Here is a 19,667-nt window from a genome sequence, read left to right as displayed (position 1 = left end):
CCGTCCACGAGGACTCTGTGACACTCGCCGCTGCCAAGCAATTACACTGGAGAACTGGAGAACAAGAGAACAAGAGCTTCAGGACACGCAGAATCACTGAGGGAACATCCACAACTGGAGGAGAAGAGGCAGAAGAGCAAACACGGCCTGGAATCAGACAGTCAAAGTCACAATATGAGGATGATCCTGCCAAACGATCTTGGGCTAGAATGTTTGTGTGTGTGTGTGTGTGAGTGAGTACATTATATGTATATATGCATCTATGCATATGCATATTTCCACACTGTTTATACTATGAAAACAAGGAAATATTATTATTTTATATGCACCAATATAATATGCAGCAATTTTTTTTTGCCTTAATATGTTTTACTAAAACATTTAATTACTTTAAAAAAAAATGGCCGAGTGATGATGCAAACAAAACATTCCTTCACAGTTTTGAATCGATTCACCAGTTTCAAACTTGCATGCGGCTTTATTGGAACGTTTTAGAGCGTTTTGTTAGTCAATGCAACAAGAAGCAAAGGTTACATCATGCTGCCAGAAAACAAAAAAAATTACATAAATATCAGTGCTTTTAAAATATAACACGTTTCAACATCTGACTTACATGAGCAGCAGAACACACAGCATTTCTCTAATTGATTTGAAATGCTTTGTATGTTCTGAAGCTCGCTGCCTTTGAAATGCTAATTGTAATGAAATAGAAGCGTTTAATCTTTTTTGCTCTGTTTGGTTTCAGCTTTATTCATTTCTCCGACATTCATGTCAGTGATGAAACGTTCAGTGTAGAGATTTCCCATCAGGCTAGTTCAACAGTTAGCCTGTCGGTTTCACAGTCGGACTGACATAATAACATCACTTATCAGTCTGAGAGAGGTTATGCAGGGAAAGCTGTTAGATTATTTCTCCTTATGTCAAATAATAGTCTAATCTGTTTTATGGTGGCAGTAATGACTTATGCGCTATTTAAGTCTGCACCACAGGCTAATCATTACAAACATAATGTTCTCTAACTTACTTTCAAACCGATTGACACGTGTCTAAAATCATTTAACATTAGTCTTAAGCTGTCTATAGACTGCATACCACAGATGCTTTTTAAGTTGTTTTGAAGGGTGAGATACCAAGGATTTGCTGTTTTAAAAAAAAACTTTTGGCAAGAATATGTTATATTTATATAATGTTAAAGTCTATAAGACCTGCGCCCTTGTTTCTACACAAGGGCGCAGCCATCTTTAGAATAATGTCTTTTAACTTCCGGTTTTGCGGTCGCTCTGTATATCTCTATGGCATCGCTGTCGCTTTTGAAGTGGATTTACTTAATGTTAAGTTAACGAAAGTTACCATGAGGATTGTAATGTTTAAAGCAGATGTCTTAACAAATTTCAGTAGACCGGGAAGTTTTTAAAACGAGCCGTTCATTGAAAAGATCGCTGTGAAAATACAGACCGGAAGACAAAAGACAACGAGCGCAGCGCTGAAAAGGGGCGGAGCTACATAGCGTTCCAATGTATTCCAGTCCTTGATTCTGATTGGTGAATCAGAATCAGCTGGGTTTTATTCATGGTAAAACACGGCTAACCACTTCATCCAATGGTTCTATGTATCACTATACAACCCCTAGCAACCACTCTTACAAACGTAAACATATGTTTGTTCTCATTGATATTGTTCATTGAAACTTAAAGAGTAGAGTATTAAGAGATCGAGTAAGCGAGTGTATCTGCATTTACAGTAGACATAGCATTTTCCTTCAGGTCAGTCCTATATTCGTAATAAAACAATCCGTTTGAAAAATATCCGCTGCGATATCTCGTCATTTTAACATTTACGTTTTTTTAACACGGGTTTTCCGTGCCCTAGTCATTTTTGCGTCTTGTTTCTCCTTGTTCACACAAGTTTCAGTCCTTTCAATATAAAAGTCTTCACTATTGACTGACTCACTCATAAAGACAGTATTTGCTGCCATCTAATGGAGAAATAATGTAACGTAACTTCTGATGCTGTTCACAGCCAGGGACTATTTTTCCAGCGAAAGGAATGCTTTTAGTGATTTTACTTCATGAAAAATCCATAGATACATATTTTTAATATGCTTTAATATTTGTATTGTGTGGTAACCGTTTTATAAAGACTTTGCGTCGTGCCAAACAATGCCCTTCAGCCCTGACTTATTCACGATAAAGCACAACCTCGAGTACCTTATTGCTTACTTAGTTTAGATGCTCCCTATAGTAGACTAGAGAAGCTCACTGGGGTCACAGTGATGTGATAATGATGTGATATTTTAATAGCTGCTACTGCTTTGAAAGCTTGTTGAATATCTTTTGTCCTGCTCACTGAAAACCTTTGGGAGGCAAATAATGAAATGTCTTTTTCAATGACAGCATTATAGGGAGATATTATTCCCCTTCGCTTTTAATGAATCATGAACTTTCAGATCCTTTTGTTGGATTTTCATCTTGTGGGAAAAACACATTAAATTGGCCTCTCCTGATTTTCATGGCCCAAAATGAAAAGTTATTATAAAACAAGTCGTAACATAAAGAGAACTGGAGCAATCATTGCTGCTTATCTATCTATCTATCTATCTATCTATCTATCTATCTATCTATAGTTACATTGATACGTGACTGTGTTTAATAATTAATCAACACTGGTGGTTCATTCAGGAATGTGAAATGAATCATTGAATCATGAATGAATCATTCATAACTGATTCGTTCAAAAACACAGATTCAGAAACGAAACACAACTAGTGTTGTTCATAGTGGTTAATTCTTCTATGGCTCACTTTGGAATTATTATTATTTTTTTAAAGTCCAATTTTGTAAAGTCTTCACTTTTCACAGTCTGACGGATTTAATTGGTTCGATTGAGTCTGATGTGTGAGTCAGTTCAATCGATTCATTTGAAAGGTGTCTCAAAGAAAGCTTAGTGAACATAACAGAGTTCCCGTGAACTCTTACAAACTAATTTCCAGTTGACATTGACACATCTGTAATGAAAGTTTACTTTCTTATCTAAACTGAAAAAAAAAAAAAAACAAAAAAAACTCTATACCTGCAGGGATTTAGGATTATAGGCTATAGGCTACACAAACACAACAGCTAATTAGTCAGAGCAGCTACATTTCCTGTTTTGACTGCAAATGTCACATCCATAACACTGGAAATTCCCAGCAGGTCATCCTTGTATTCCATACACGCATGAAACAAACTGAACGCAGTACTGAAAACATAGTGCAAGTAGCCTAATTAGTAGCTTTCTTTTATGATGCATATCCATTATCTTCTCAATTGTCACGTATAAGTACAAGAACACAGATGCACATCTCAGCATCCAGTAAAACTGGTTTAAAATAGCTCTAAATATGAATGAATAGCATAGTCCACACCACAACTGTGGGAAAGATAGCGATAGAACTTTCACAATGAAGGACAGCCAATCAGAATCCATCCTGCTCTAAAGAGCGCGCGCATTTAAAGCGACAGACGAGCGTATAATAAACAACGATATTGTGTGTGTGTGGACGTTAATATAGTTTTTATATATTGTTATTTTATATATCGTTATTAGTTATGTCTTGGTGTGAATGGGTTAATAATAATAATAAAAGTTTTAAACTTGCTGGAACATGAAAAAAGAGGCACTGAATACGGTCAGGGTTAAAGTTTGTGATTTTCTGGAAGGGTTTTCAAAGACGTGTTTAGATGTAGGAGAGCAGATCTGAGACACACACGACACAGGTCTGGCACACAAACAGCTCCGCTTACTCAATATTATTGAGGGATATTAAAGAAAACCTCATTTAATTTTTCTGCTTTATTGCTATTTTTTTGGATTTTAGCTCATTAGACACACTTGATGATCGACCAGATGTTCAGGAGTTCAAGCCAAAAGCCAAAGGAGACCACAAGGATGATAAGGTGTGTGTGTGTGTGTGTGAGGGACTGAGTGTGTGTGAGTGTGTGTGTGTGTGTATGACAGACGGATCATTATTAGGGCTCAAATTCAAGAATCCAATTAAGAAGCCCAGCTGAGCAGAACTGACAGCACAAGATCACTGTAAAAGCTGCACATGTTCTTGTTAAAGCTTATCTTCTAAAAAATGTTATTTCAGGTTTTTTTTGAACAGGAACGATATTTTAATAACCAACACATCAACAAAGCACAGCCAAACCCAAACACAGCAAATCACCAAATCTGTCAGCAATGTTTCTGCTTTCATATATACGTGTTTATTTCCTACCAGAGGAACCGCAGACAGATAACACTAATTCTTTTATTTCTATAAACAGTCACTTATCAATGAGCTGCTGGAAAAGTAAAAATACTCTCCGTGTTCTCGCTGCAGAGCGTCGTTTATCTGTTAAAACACTGATAATACAGACCCGGAAGATTAAAACATTAAAAATAAAGTTTAACTTTATTAATAAAGTAACTTTCTCCATCTGCTTTATCATGAAGGAACACTAAAGCTCTGCTTCTGCTCATACAAATACACTTTGATTGCACTAAAAAAATAAAAATAAAAGTAAGCCTTTTTTTTTTTTAGATTTGCGCAATATAATTAATAGTAAAATTCCATAAAAATGTAATTGAATAATCCTTACGGAATTTAATTGAATAATTGATTAAGGATTGTTACGTTTATTCAATCAAATTATTCAATTAAATTATGCAAGGATTATTCAATTCAATTTTATGAAATTTTGAATATTAATTAAATTGCGTAAACCTTAAAAAAAGTCTTAAAATTGTTTTGACATTATTTTTGACATAAGTTTCTCTTTCTACTGTATTGTACTGTGTTGTTGATTGACAGCTGTGATGAGAAGGAAGAGTGTGTGTGTATGTGTGTGTTTTCCTCCATTCAGATGTTCTGGTTGAGTTGAGGACATGTAGTTTATTTAAAGCCGTTCCTTAAAACAATGGTCATGAACACACACACACACACACACACACACACACACACATACTGACATTTATGAGTTTGCAGAGTTTAATTAGAATGGCTAAAGTTAAATATTTAAAGGCACAGACGGTTTATGGCCCTTTATAGCGTCATCCGTCTGGATTCTTCTAAGGAATCTCACAAGTGACACATTTAAAACACAAAGCCTTCTAATGCAAAGTCATTCAGACATAATTCTGTGACTTAACATTTCTAATGTATACTGTAATAAACGTGTTCGACTGCAGACAGACAGGGTTCAAACCAGGAAAAGGAATGTAGTTTTAAGGATGAATTTTATAACGTTTCATCCTCAGTGTGTGTGTGTGTGTGTGTGTGTGTGTGAGAGAGAGAGAGAGAGAGAGAGAGAGAGAGTATGTGAGTGAGTGAGTGAGTGTGTGTGTGTGTGTGTGTGTGTGTGTATGTGTGTGTGTGTGAGACTCATGAGTGCTGTATAGATTAATGATTAGACAGCGGAGTGTGTGTGAGGTCTGCTGAGGTCAAAGTTGTTTTTCATGTGCACATTTGCACACAGATGTGAGAGTGAAACTTTAATGCATCTGAATAGTTAAAACAAACTTCTCTCTCTCTCTCTCTCTCTCTCTCTCTCTCTCTCTCTCTCTCTCTCTCTCTCTCTCTGTCTCTCTAATGCATTTGATTTCTCATTCGCTGTACTGCACATATGTAGCCTATACTTGTTGTTCTCTATCTATCTACAGTGAGGAAAATAAGTATTTGAACACCCTGCTATTTTGCAACTTCTCCCACTTAGAAATCATGGAGGGGTCTGAAATTGTCATCGTAGGTGCATGTCCACTGTGAGAGACATAATCTAATAAAAAAAAATCCAGAAATCACAATGTATGATTTTTTAACTATTTATTTGTATGATACAGCTGCAAATAAGTATTTGAACACCTGAGAAAATCAATGTTAATATTTGGTACAGTAGCCTTTGTTTGCAATTACAGAGGTCAAACGTTTCCTGTAGTTTTTCACCAGGTTTGCACACACTGCAGGAGGGATTTTGGCCCACTCCTCCACACAGATCTTCTCTAGATCAGTCAGGTTTCTGGGCTGTCGCTGAGAAACACAGAGTTTGAGCTCCCTCCAAAGATTCTCTATTGGGTTTAGGTCTGGAGACTGGCTAGGCCACGCCAGAACCTTGATATGCTTCTTACAGAGCCACTCCTTGGTTATCCTGGCTGTGTGCTTCGGGTCATTGTCATGTTGGAAGACCCAGCCTCGACCCATCTTCAATGCTCTAACTGAGGGAAGGAGGTTGTTCCCCAAAATCTCGCAATACATGGCCCCGGTCATCCTCTCCTTAATACAGTGCAGTCGCCCTGTCCCATGTGCAGAAAAACACCCCCAAAGCATGATGCTACCACCCCCATGCTTCACAGTAGGGATGGTGTTCTTGGGATGGTACTCATCATTCTTCTTCCTCCAAACACGTTTAGTGAAATTATGACCAAAAAGTTCTATTTTGGTCTCATCTGACCACATGACTTTCTCCCATGACTCCTCTGGATCATCCAAATGGTCATTGGCAAACTTAAGACGGGCCTTGACATGTGCTTGTTTAAGCAGGGGAACCTTACGTGCCATGCATGATTTCAAACCATGACGTCTTAGTGTATTACCAACAGTAACCTTGGAAACGGTGGTCCCAGCTCTTTTCAGGTCATTGACCAGCTCCTCCCGTGTAGTTCTGGGCTGATTTCTCACCTTTCTTAGGATCATTGAGACCCCACGAGGTGAGATCTTGCATGGAGCCCCAGTCCGAGGGAGATTGACAGTCATGTTTAGCTTCTTCCATTTTCTAATGATTGCTCCAACAGTGGACCTTTTTTCACCAAGCTGCTTGGCAATTTCCCCGTAGCCCTTTCCAGCCTTGTGGAGGTGTACAATTTTGTCTCTAGTGTCTTTGGACAGCTCTTTGGTCTTGGCCATGTTAGTAGTTGGATTCTTACTGATTGTATGGGGTGGACAGGTGTCTTTATGCAGCTAACGACCTCAAACAGGTGCATCTAATTTAGGATAATAAATGGAGTGGAGGTGGACATTTTAAAGGCAGACTAACAGGTCTTTGAGGGTCAGAATTCTAGCTGATAGACAGGTGTTCAAATACTTATTTGCAGCTGTATCATACAAATAAATAGTTAAAAAATCATATATTGTGATTTCTGGATTTTTTTATTAGATTATGTCTCTCACAGTGGACATGCACCTACGATGACAATTTCAGACCCCTCCATGATTTCCAAGTGGGAGAACTTGCAAAATAGCAGGGTGTTCAAATACTTATTTTCCTCACTGTATCTATCTATCTATCTATCTATCTATCTATCTATCTATCTATCTATCTATCTGTCCGTCCGTCCGTCCGTCCGTCCGTCCGTCTGTCTGTCTGTCTATCTATCTATCTATCCATCCATTAGGATTAGGATTTGGTTGAGGGTTAATTGCATGTAATTATGCATAATTTACTGTTAATACTATGGTAAGTACATGGAACATGGAACAAGAACACTGTAAAATAAAGTGTTACCCACCTTTGTATGTTTCTTTGGCACCCAAACAATCCAAACTTGTTTCCTGAGTCTGTTCCACAACTGTGTTTATTCTTTTGTTTATGTCCGAGTTTTGGTTATATTGATGTTTGATCAGTTCTGCTGTAACTTGTGTGAATGATTTCATATACACCTGTGTATTGTGTTTCTGAGTCACACTATACAGTCAAACCAAAAATTATTCAGACACCAGATATAATTTTTAATATTTTTTTACTAGTGAGTGCAGGACACTATAGTCCATTTATGTAAGTGAGGAGAGCAAAATAAAGTAAACTGTGACATATTATACCCAAAAATTCTTCATACAGTGACTACCAGTGACATTTATACAAAATTTGGGTCCAAAAATTCTTCAGACACTTTGAGCTGATCATGTTTTGCTGAAGTGTGTTTTCTTTAATTGCTAATGCTCTTTTTACACACAGACTGAACACAATGAAGCATTGCTTGGTCACTGGTTGAGCTAAACTGGTATTATCTAATTGTGTAGTTAAATTTAACAGCTGACAGATATTCAACATAATTCATGTGTGAGACAGTCTAACAGAAGGACGGACATTGGACAAAACCAAAATATGAGTTCTTGTCATATTTTATTACCAATTTTGAAAAAAATAGCGAATAATGTGAGAAATGTGTCTGAATAAATTTTGGTTTGACTGTATTTTAGCACATAGCGGTGAATTCAGGTTGATTGGAACACTTTTTGCCATTGAGATGACGGGGAAAAGTGTCCAAAATCAAACTGAGTTCACCTTATTTAAAGTAAAATAAGTCAAACCTGGTCTTTAGGGGGAGTGGCTCATCTAGACTCCGCCCATGGCGGGGCTTCAGGTGGCGCAGGTTTCATAAAGCCGCGCGCGCGCATCTGCACCAGCAGCGGCACCGCGCACCGTGAGAGCTCCGTCATGGCGCGGGAGTCTCCGGTGTGTCTGGACGTTGCGCGCACTCCTCCCCCGTTACAGTGTTCCCTCCCGTGATGCAAGCCCTTCACATCACCGGGCACCTGACGCCGAGCAGGACATGATGGCGGAATACCTGAACCAGAGCTCCTTTAACGGCTCCGGTTCCGAGCCTAACCGAATCAACAACCTGGAGGACATCGATGTGGCCGCGGACGGGACCCTCGGGCTCCGCGTCATGATCTCCATCGTGTACTCGGTGGTGTGCGCGGTGGGTCTAGTGGGAAACCTGCTAGTTTTCTTCCTTATGAGAGTCCGTCAGGGGAGGAAGAAATCCACAATTAACTACTTCATCATGAACCTCGCGGTCACGGACTTCCAGTTCGTCCTCACGCTGCCCTTCTGGGCGGTGGACACGGCGATGGACTTCACCTGGCCCTTCGGACACGCAATGTGTAAAGTAGTGGTCACGGTGACCGTGATGAACGTGTATGCGAGCGCGTTTTTTCTCACTGCCATGAGCGTTACGCGGTACTGGTCCGTTGCGTCCGCACTTAAGGACCGAACGCGCAACACGCGCTGCTCGGTTAAACTTGTAAGCGCGCTCCTGTGGCTCCTGGCTACGGTGGCCTCGGTGCCCACGGGGATATTCACCGGGGTGAACACAATCAACGGTGTTAAACTATGCCTAACTCGTTTTCCTAACGGCCAGCGTGGGCACGCTCTCTATCACCTCCAGAAAATCTTAGTTGCGTTCGTGATCCCGATGCTCATCACCATCATTTGTTACATTCTCCTTCTGCGCCTCATCCGCCAACGCAGCATGAACAACAACTTCCCCAAACGCAGGTCTAAAGTCACCAAATCCGTCACGATCGTCGTCCTGTCGTTCTTCATCTGCTGGCTTCCCAACCACGCCATCACTTTCTGGGGAGTCCTGGTGAAGTTTAACTTAATCCAATGGGATAAGATCTACTACGCGCTCCACACGTACGTGTTCCCGGTCACCATCTGCCTGGCGCACTCGAACAGCTGCCTGAACCCGGTGTTGTACTGCCTCATGCGCAGGGAGTTCAGGAAGATGTTGAAGGACTTCTTCTGGAGGATCTCGTCTCCCGCGATCGCCAACAGTTGTCAGATCCGCCCGTTCTCCGGAACCGCGAAGTCGCGCGACAGTCAGGCCGGGATTCCGCTGAACGTGATGGAGACCGAGGAATACCGGTTATCGGTGGTGAACGGGCAAACAGACGTGCTCCCGTCCACAGACTGCGCTGTTATGAGGTAGACTGGAGGAAATCTATTTATTATATCATTGTTGTGTCAAGAACTAAAACATTTGTCCGCTTTTTTAATGCTTATGCTTTTATTCCGCGTAAAGGCGCGCGTGAAGCACACCTGGATGTACAGAGTCTTATGCTGCACTGCATTTCTTTTTTTATGCATATATAATTTCCACTTTTGCTAATGTTTGGAGCAATATATTGTTGCATTGCATTGAAAAAATAATCAATTGCTCAATATAATTATATAAAATAATGGTAACGCTTTATTTTACAGTGTCATTGTTACATATGTTACATGTAGTTGCTATTTAAATAACTATAAATTATGCATTATTACATGCAATTCACCAAACAAATCCTAATCCTAACCCTATAGTAAGTAGACTACATGTAGTTAATTATTATTACTGAGTGCTTAAATGTATAATTACACTGTAACACAGACACCTAAAATAAAGTGTAACCAAAATAATTATTAATTATATTAAGATACAACAACAATCCTTATATATCTTGAAAAATGCGCGCGCACACACACACACACACACACACATATAAACTAGAGCTTAATAAAACATTTTGTATAATTCTTAAACTTAAACATATTTTCATATTTTGAAATTAAATTTATGAATCACATCAAATATTCAATTCCCTCGTTCCATTAAGATTTATACAAAATGTTTTATTAAGCTTTAGAATTGGTTTTGTCGTGTAAAATTCTTATGAATAATATAAGAAATATTGGAATTTTACTATTAATCGAAATGCGTCACGGACGCGTAACTCTTGAAAAAAGGCTTATATATATATAATATATACACACACGTTGTTGTTATTATATTTAAAAATTATGTATTATTTGAGCAACCTCATATTTTTCTTTTTACTCATGTTTGAGGTCAAATGTTATTGCACAAATATGCCTACTTAAAAAATAAAATGCACTAAAAAGTTGCAAATTTAATTACTATAATTGCTTATACATTTTAAAAATTGTATTGATACAACTATATATATATATATGCTTTATTATATTTATTATAAATACTTGACAAACCCCTTTTTTCCCCACTTTTTCTCATGTTTGGAGTAAAACTGTTGCTTTTAAAAAACAATCTCTGCCCTGAGATTGACACAACTGCTATGATTTCATGAGTGATCACACTGTACATGAAGCAGACTTTAAAGCAGCAACTTGAAATACATTACTCCTTTCTTGTTTTCCAACCTCCTTTTTTTCTGTTTGCATTTATTGCCTGGAAATTCAGAAATAATTAAATGTATTGCTCATCTGAAGTGTAATAAAGCTGTGTCAGTGACCTCAGCCATGTGAAGGTGAGGGTCCGAACGGAAATGAATGTAAACAGTGTTACTATGTTGTCCATTTGAAGGACATAATAAAGTCCTGTCTTATCATAGCAATGTTTGTTTTCCTCAAACACAATTACAAAGTTAACTTTTACTGTTATTCCATCTAATTAACATTTGACAGCAGATCTACTGCGCTGGACTGAAGCTTTAGTTTATGATCTCGACACAGACACATTTACACCACAACGGGGGAATTTATGAGCTTTACCATGCAAGGATGGTTCGGTTCAACAGAGTCTGCTTTCAGTTCTTGCTTTTTATAGGTTATAATAAACTATTTAAAGATGTTTTTACAGAGAGAGAGAGACATTTATTGTTTTTCAACCAGAAGCTTGAGACAAATATAAAAAATGATTTCTGTTGTGTGAAATGTGATGCATCACAGCTAGTGATGTTATAAATAGTCTCTATAAACACAAGAGGGCACTATGATCACAATTTCAAACACAATACTCTAATAATCACTAATAATCTGAAATCTTATCCTGTACTGAAGTTTCTGGAAAGTCAGAAAACAACTTAAAAAGTCACATAGACAGACACATCTGCTCACTTTCACAACAATCCCACCGTTAGTTAATGATTGAATGGGTTTGGCAGGGGTTTATCAGTTAAATATGGTCAGGGTCGTGAAGTCATTTCATTTTTTGCTGTTTTAGGAAGATTTAGAGGCTGATTTATTGCTGGTCTGAAGTGTGTTCGGCGTCGACCGTCAGAAACGTCACCATCTTGGCGAAGTCCTCGTAGTGGATCTGTCCATCAAACGCCACGCCGGCTTCACTCAGCAGCTCTTCAACTGGGACATAAACATCTTGATTATATTTCACAGAGTTAACATGATGAGTAATTAGCTAAGCTGAATGAAAGAAGTCATTTCTATGCTGATATGTTCTGGATTGTTTCTGGACTGAAGATGTTTTCAGTATGCAGCGTTGCATTTGACATAAAAAGTCAGAATTTGCAACATGTTCCCTACTTGTTTTGTTTTTCATTTTAGAGATTTTGTGCTATTGCTTCCAAAATAGTTTTGTTTTCACATTAGTGGGGAAAAAAACATCTAAAATACACATTTTGTTATGAGGATGCAAGGAGATGAACCCAAATGCAGACCGTATGCGATTGAACAATGTTTATTGTAGACAAAAAGGGAAAACAAAACCCACAAGGGGGCAAAACATCAACGAGAGACTAAACTAGACTAGGACTTGACAGCTAACTAGACGATAAACAAACAGCAAAAACAGAACTTTCTCTAGACAATACTCTTGACAGGATACTCACAAGGTTTCACAATGAACCGGCACAGGACAGCAAACACAAGGGGATTAAATAGGGAGACTAATGATAACACAACAGGTGACACAGGTAAAGCAATAATGACAAAACGAGGATAACAAGGGGCGGGACGAGGAACGAGACAACACAAGCACATGGCCCAAACAAAAGGCCATGTGCTTGCACACAAAACATGGGTCTGTCATGATCCTGCCACAAGAATTAAAGAATGACAAGGACTAGATGGCAGAATCATGACACATTTATTTATTTCCATTACACATACATATCTTTAAAAGCCATATTCTCAAAAATGTATTTCTGTTTATTTATCATTCTCTTAATTTAAAGAACATGTTCTTCCCAAAAACATGTTGAATTTTTTATTTTATTCCCTGATTTTTGGAGTGAAAAAAGAGAAATACAAAATCTCCTCTAAAAAAAACTTTAACTCTAATAACTTAGACAAAATTAAAACCTGCCTTTATCAAATGTTCAAATTTCTCTTCCGGAATTGTATGCAAATGAGTTCATATTTAATTTGATAATGCCTTAAGTGACTTAACCCTCATCCTTCCCTTGCATTTTGTAACACATCTTTCCCTCACGGGTCAAAATGACCCGAAGCCCTAAAATTATACTTAATTTATTTATTTATTTTGTCCAGAAAGCTTATTTTATTTCATTTTGATGATATGTTTTCTATTTTTGAATGCAATTTTTTTGTTATTTTTTATTTTATTTACCTTTAAAGGCACAGTATGGCATTTTTCGCCACTAGGGGTCGCTAACCTATTTACAATAACAAAGGCGTAGTTTGATGATGCAACATTTGCTAAGAATTATGGATCTTGTCGTCAACGTCAAGCCGACCGATCTAATAATGTTTATGGATGACTGAATACATCGATGCTTTTATCATGACTGTGATATGAAGCAGTTCGGGATTGCTAAGAGACAGCTATCAGCTCCACACGCGACGCGAGTCCCGCGGATATAAAAGGAATATGGACATTTCATTCTACCGAACTACACGCAGAATTACTACTCACAGGTCAGTTTATTAGACAAATTAAACTTGTGAGGTAACGCAGCGCTGTTTCACTTGGTCTAACATTACACTAGCACACTAAACTGCATTTAAATGTGTTGAAATGTATGTGTTAGTTTGTCTGTATGAGACTAGCAGTAAACTAGATCAACATTAGAATAACATACAGATCATATTCTGACATTTTATCATTGTTTATCATTAATTGTAAATGTGCTCACCTGTTTAATAAAGTACATGTAGGAGCGGTCGAAGTCTCGGACGTGGAGCTCTCGTTTATATACTGTCTATGGGAGCTCTCGGCATCTCGAAAACACCGCGCTGATATTGATTCTCGTTTTAGTTCTCCTTTTTTTATCCAAAGTCTGCTTGCCATGGTCCGTAATGTTTGAACGAAACAACAACAGCGTGCAAATAGACATTGCGAACTACAAAGTTGTCTGCGTCAGTTGCTTTGGTTACTATCAGACGGCTCTGGTCATAGACAGTATATAAACTGGACACAGCGACCTCATTGGATTCAACAGAGACAAGTGAAGTCAAATAGAAGCTCTTACTTCCTGGGGGTCGAGCGTACTGCGCAGACTCAAACTGAGCTTGACGCCGTAGATGTGACGTGAGCAACCCGTCTGTCTTCTAGTAGCTGTGCCAAGAGAAATCTGAATCATTCCCTTCCGAAACTTGCAGAGACGGAGAGTGTGAGGAGGAGGTGTTCATGAGCTAGGAGCAGGAGAAACTTTTGCTATGTATTCTGATTAATTATTTTGTCACTTTGCCTCCACGTCCCCACGATTGCCCGCGAGCTTCTCCTCCTGTCCATACGGTAATCTCTCTACTGTGCGACAGAGAGTCGCTTGGTTATGACGCAATCGTTAGCCTAATTTTACAAAAATTGCTTCTACGTGGCCATAACGGAAGCTACAAGGTAATGAAGCCTTTTATACATTTTCGTGTTTCTTTAGAAATAAATAATGGACAAATGGAGTCTTTAAACGCCTCAGATGTAAAGTTATTCGCTGTCAAAAGTGACGCCAAAATGAATGGGAGTCAATGGGATGCTAACAGCAGGTGGGGTCCGCTAGCCAATGGCGGCGCCCGGGGGTACCTTCAAAATAATAGAAAACCATGCCCCCCTGGCTCTGGTTCATAGCTCTGGTTGCCATGGCAGCACGAGCGGAAACCAGGGACAACGCGGTTATGACGGCATTGGCGGCGACAAAACGGAAATAAAGAAACGGGACGTTTCTCAAATTAAATTACAAATTTCTCCTGGTTTGAAAGTTGTTGGAAACAGTCGGGATAATGTAAGTACACAACTATAAAAAATATATAACATAGATATAGTGATTTTTGCTATTTTTAAAGCAAAAAAGTTACATATTGTGCCTTTAAATTACTAAATTACTTTGATCAATAAATAGTAATTTAAGCACATTCCTCACATTCTTTCAGCTTAAATTCAAAATAACTCACAATTTCATGCATAAACCTTTTAATTCAGCTCAAAATATCTTACATTGGGTGTCTTTCCAGACCTCTTGTGGAAAAATAATAATATAACATGATATTTCATGACTCTAGATGGCCTTATAGCTCTATATGGAGTAAATGAGCTGTTCCTCTGGGTCCTAAAGTCAGTTCTCTTCAGTATGCATTCAGATACACATGTAGACGTTATACAATAATTTTTTTGGGAAAGTTTTAACATTTTTAGTTTGAATTTTGAGCATTTTTTTTTTCTATGTGTCCTGAAGCATTCCTCACATTCCATTCATTCCTAAGGGGGTCAAATGGACCCGTGAGGGAAGGATTTGTTACTTTTTAAAATTTCAACCACAAAACTCCTTGAATCCATTCATTGTGTGTGTGTATTCGTGGTTCAAGTGCGACAAAAGGACACACACGACTTACCAAATTGTAAATACGACCTTCCCACAAAAAAAAAAAAAAAGTGATCAGTTGACTTAAAAAAAGTGAACTTAATTTTGCAAAAATAAACTTCATGCGTAACTGAAAATATTAAGTTATGTGGACTTGACATAATTAGTTAAGTCAAGCTGACAAGTCCACATAACTTAATATTTTCAATTACGCGTGAAGTTTATTTTTGCAAAATTAAGTTGAAGTTCACTTTTTTTTAAGTTAAGTCAACTGATCACAGTTTACAGTGTGGGACTTGAACGTATCATACCTTCTTGATCTGTGAGTTGTTCTCCAAAGCCCGTCAGTCTGACTCTGAGCTCCGACGCCGTGATGAAGCCTCGCTTCTCCGTGTCCATCAGCCTCACGGCCCGCAGGATCTCATCCCGAGGGTTTTCCCGGCGGATCTGCGCGTGCATCACGCTGAGAAACGTGGAGAAGTCCAACTCGCCGCTCTTATCTAGGACAGACAGAGTCAAACACTTTGCCAGAAAGCTTCGGATGCGGAAGCCGCTTGATCACGTCTGACAGGCTTTGAGAGTCAAATTCATTCCGCCAGGTTTATATTTAGTACATTTCAACACATTTGTCAAGCATTTCATCATGTGATGTCAGTTCATATGTCTCTCCTTTCCAATAAAAATCACTCTGGATGTGCTGTTTTTCGTCTGTGTGACTCTATAAACCATCTTTCCCTGTTCACTGTCCTTATCTGGATGTACTGAGCCCTGAAGTCTGAGACTGTTATTGTTGAGTTTCCCACACGTACTCCTACTGATTTCCAGTTTATTTTACTTAGTAAGCAAAGCTTACACTGTTGACTTTACCTGGGGATTGGACGTTTAGGAGGACATCTATCTGATAACCTAACACTGGTGCGAGTCATTTGTTTGGACGTTCAAATACTTCCAGTCTCTCGGTTTAATGTTCAGAGTCGTCAGTGATCATTTTCAATGAGCTACCTTGACTCAAACAATAAAATCTCATTCATTTTCTCCACTGATTTTTAACTTAAAGTCCTCCTGTGGTGAAAATCCAGCTTTTAATGTTGTTTATATGTGGTGTTTTTAATATGCTTGAAGACAAACCATGTGTAAATTCATAAGTCGACTCCATTGCTGAGTATTTTCTCCTTAAAACTGCAGTGAACCAAAGACAGTCTCAAAAACACGCTTTCAGTTTTAAATAATCGTGTTTAGCAGAGGAAAACTACATTACCCATGATTCCACAAAACAATTTCCAGCAATTAGCATCCAAACTTTAGCATCCATCCACTCCACTGTGAATGTTACAAACATAGGTAAATGTATGCATATTGTATACATAAAATATATTGTTTATATATACATAATAAAAATCTTTAAATCAATAGTTTATATTTATCCATCAGTCTTATTTTGATTATGTGGTTCACAATGCTTCATGGGATTGTAGTTCTTTCCCTCATGCTTGTTTAGTTTATCGATTGTAACTCTTTCACGAGGACTATTTTAAACTGAAAAAGTTGCACTCTCTAGAGCGAGTTTGGGGCGGGACTATCTGTTTGATTGACAGGTAAGGAGCAGAAGGGGAGGAGTTTTAGGAACCCCATTTGGAAACAATCATTATTTTGTAGCTTGCAACCCAACAGACCAGCGGATACACAGTCAAACCAAAAACTATTCAGACACCAGACATAATTTTGTATATTGTTTCACTAGTGTGATCAGGACACTATAGTTAATTTCTGTAAGTGAGGAGAGCAAAATAAAGTAAACTGTGACATATTATACCCAAATAATTCTTCATACAGTGACTACCAGTGACATTTGGGGCCATAAATGATCCAGACACTTTGAGCTGATCATGTTTTGCTGAAGTGTGTTTTCTTTAATTGCTAATGCTCTTTTTACACACAGACTGAACACAATGAAGCATTGCTTGGTCACTGGTTGAGCTAAACTGGTATTATCTAATTGTGTAGTTAAATTTAACAGCTGACAGATATTCAACATAATTCATGTGTGAGACAGTCTAACAGAAGGACGGACAAAACCAGTCAAATATCAACTGAGTTCTGCTCATATTTTATCACCAACTTTAGCGAATAAACTGTGATGATGTGAGAAATGTTGAAGGCGTCTGAATAAATGTGTGTTTGACTGTAGATACTATACCGATGTTATGTGTCAGTAAGTGTCTGTCGAGCTCTGGCAGGGTCGGACATCGGCCCAGAGATCTCATGACCGTCAGCAGATCCTGTGTCTTCATTTTACCAATGCGCTTCTGGTCGTACAGCGAAAAACACTCTTTGTACTCTGAATGAAGACAAAAACACATTAATCTACACAGAAGTGTATGCAGACATTTAAAACACAACCTCAGAGAACAAAACATCCCTTAACCAAGTTAACTTAGAAGATTTAAAATGTATCCAAAAGACAGATATGAACGTTTATGTTTTATAAGGATTGGACACAGTTTGGCAAATTATCTCTTTAATCCCAAATGAAGGATTTGTTCTGGCATGAACTGAGACAACCTGTTTAAGAGGGAATCAAGATTACAGCATTATCAACAACCGCAGGTGGACGAATGAATCAAAGCCAGACAGGAGCCCTGAAGATTTCTTTGCAGTTCATATCTTCGTGTTTACGGTGTAAATCATGCATTATCAGTCGGTTATGTTCTTGCTTTTATCCTCGTATTTTGTTGAGTCGCATGTTCAGTTGTCTCTCTCAGTTTACGCATCAGAGGATCTACACTGTGCTTGTGCCGCAGTAATCGGTGCGCTGAAGTGAAATGAACACAACAAATGCCACTTTGTCTCCAGTGAAAGAGTAAAATCTGTTGAATAGCTTCTGTTGAATAGATTTCTCATCAAAGCAATGCTTTATAATAAAATTCCCATTATAACTGCAATAAACATTTAGCAGATGTTATATATACAGTACCAGTCAAAAGTTTGGAAACATTACTATTTTTAATGTTTTGAAAGTCTTTTCTGCTCATTAAGCCTGCATTTATTTGATAAAAAATACTGAAATATTATTACAATGTAAAATAATGGCTTTCTATTTGACTATATGTTAAAATATAATTTATTCCTGTGATCAAAGCTGAATTTTCAGCATCATTACTCCAGTCTTCAGTGTCACATGATCCTTCAGAAATCACTCGTCTAAATGCTGATTTGTTATCATTGTTGGAAAGTTGTGCTTCTTTAATATTTCTTTATAACCTGTGATACTTATTTAAGGATTTTTTTTTTCCTTTTTTTTTTTTTTTTTGATGAATAAAAAGTTTAACAAAAAAGAACAAGCATTAATTTAAAATAGATATATTTCTGTAATATTATACACTCCCGTTTAAAAGTTTGGGGTGAGTCATTTCTTTCTTTCTTTTAAAAATAAATTAATGAATACTTTTATTCAACAAGGATGTGTTAAATTGATAAAAAGTCATGGTAAAGATTTATGTTGTTGTTATATACAGTACTGTACAGTATCAAAAGCACTTTATAATGTGTGTTAATGAAAGCTGTTATAAAGTGTTAGTGTAAAAGTGGCTAAATTTCTATATTAACATGTATTTTTAGCTTGTGTTAAAAATATAATACCGAATTGATCTGACTAATCAGATTAGTAATCAAACAGTGCCTGTAAGAAAGGATTTGTAGCCTAGTAGTCTTGAGAGAGACAATCTTTAGCCTCGGTCTACTTACCGTTGATTTGATCTTGACTGAGGAATTTCGCCTGGAATTAATGATTGACGTTTTAAAGTCAATTATACTTTAAAACGTAAACTTTTTTTACATGGAAATAATACGAAAAGAATAGATGATAAACTAACCATGTCGACGTGCAGCTCTACTGGTGTGAGGAACTTTTATTCCTGTAGGCGGCGCTGTATCGCATAAAGACGAGCCGCATTCACATCTCATCAGTTATGATGATGTTACTATGTTTATCGAAAACATATGTTTGCCAAAACATAGAATCGTTTACAAATTTCAAATCCAATGTATATTATCCCCTTCAGTCACGTTAGGATAGGATTCCAACAACAATAATAAGACTAACCAGCGCTGAGGAAATAAACGGGTATCACGTGACAGTCGCAGCTGTGATTTTAACAACACTGAATATGTAATATTTAAAATATACAGTGAAAATTTGCAACGTTTAATTATTAATATAGACGTTCTGTCCCTGTTTAAGTAGAGGATACGTCCACATCGTAGGCTATATAAAAAAATCTCTCTTAATTTAAATACGTTAGGCATATTCATTATTTACCAAAATAATATTTAAGGCAGGACAACACATAGGAGGGAAAAT

The 19,667-nt window shown here is 37.8% G+C and overlaps 2 protein-coding genes across 3 annotated transcripts; one reads left to right on the top strand and one right to left on the bottom strand.

Annotated features, from left to right (window-relative positions):
• Positions 1–8,405: 8,405 nt before the first annotated feature.
• rxfp3.3b (relaxin family peptide receptor 3.3b) lies at positions 8,406–11,900 on the top strand. The gene is made up of 2 exons (XM_084095127.1): positions 8,406–9,725; positions 11,761–11,900. Exons 1-2 carry the CDS (start codon positions 8,566–8,568, stop codon positions 11,768–11,770), a joined length of 1,170 nt encoding a protein of 389 aa, XP_083951253.1. The 5' UTR covers positions 8,406–8,565; the 3' UTR covers positions 11,771–11,900.
• calml4b (calmodulin-like 4b) lies at positions 11,760–19,230 on the bottom strand. 2 transcript variants are annotated; one of them, XM_084095128.1, is made up of 5 exons: positions 19,180–19,230; positions 19,052–19,082; positions 17,505–17,645; positions 15,619–15,807; positions 11,760–11,897 (listed from the first exon to the last, which is right to left on the bottom strand). In XM_084095128.1, the coding sequence occupies exons 1-5, from the start codon at positions 19,180–19,182 to the stop codon at positions 11,779–11,781; spliced, it is 483 nt and encodes a 160-aa protein (XP_083951254.1). In that variant the 5' UTR covers positions 19,183–19,230; the 3' UTR covers positions 11,760–11,778. The 2 variants fall into 2 exon arrangements, with proteins under 2 accessions (XP_083951254.1, XP_083951255.1); XM_084095129.1 differs by lacking the exons at positions 19,052–19,082; positions 19,180–19,230 and adding an exon at positions 17,870–17,963.
• Between the last annotated feature and the right edge of the window lie 437 nt (positions 19,231–19,667).

The sequence above is a fragment of the Abramis brama genome, assembly GCF_963993115.1.
Source record: "Abramis brama genome assembly, chromosome: 20".
Taxonomy (NCBI): Eukaryota; Metazoa; Chordata; class Actinopteri; order Cypriniformes; family Leuciscidae; genus Abramis; species Abramis brama.
This window is presented reverse-complemented; position numbering and strand designations above follow the sequence as displayed.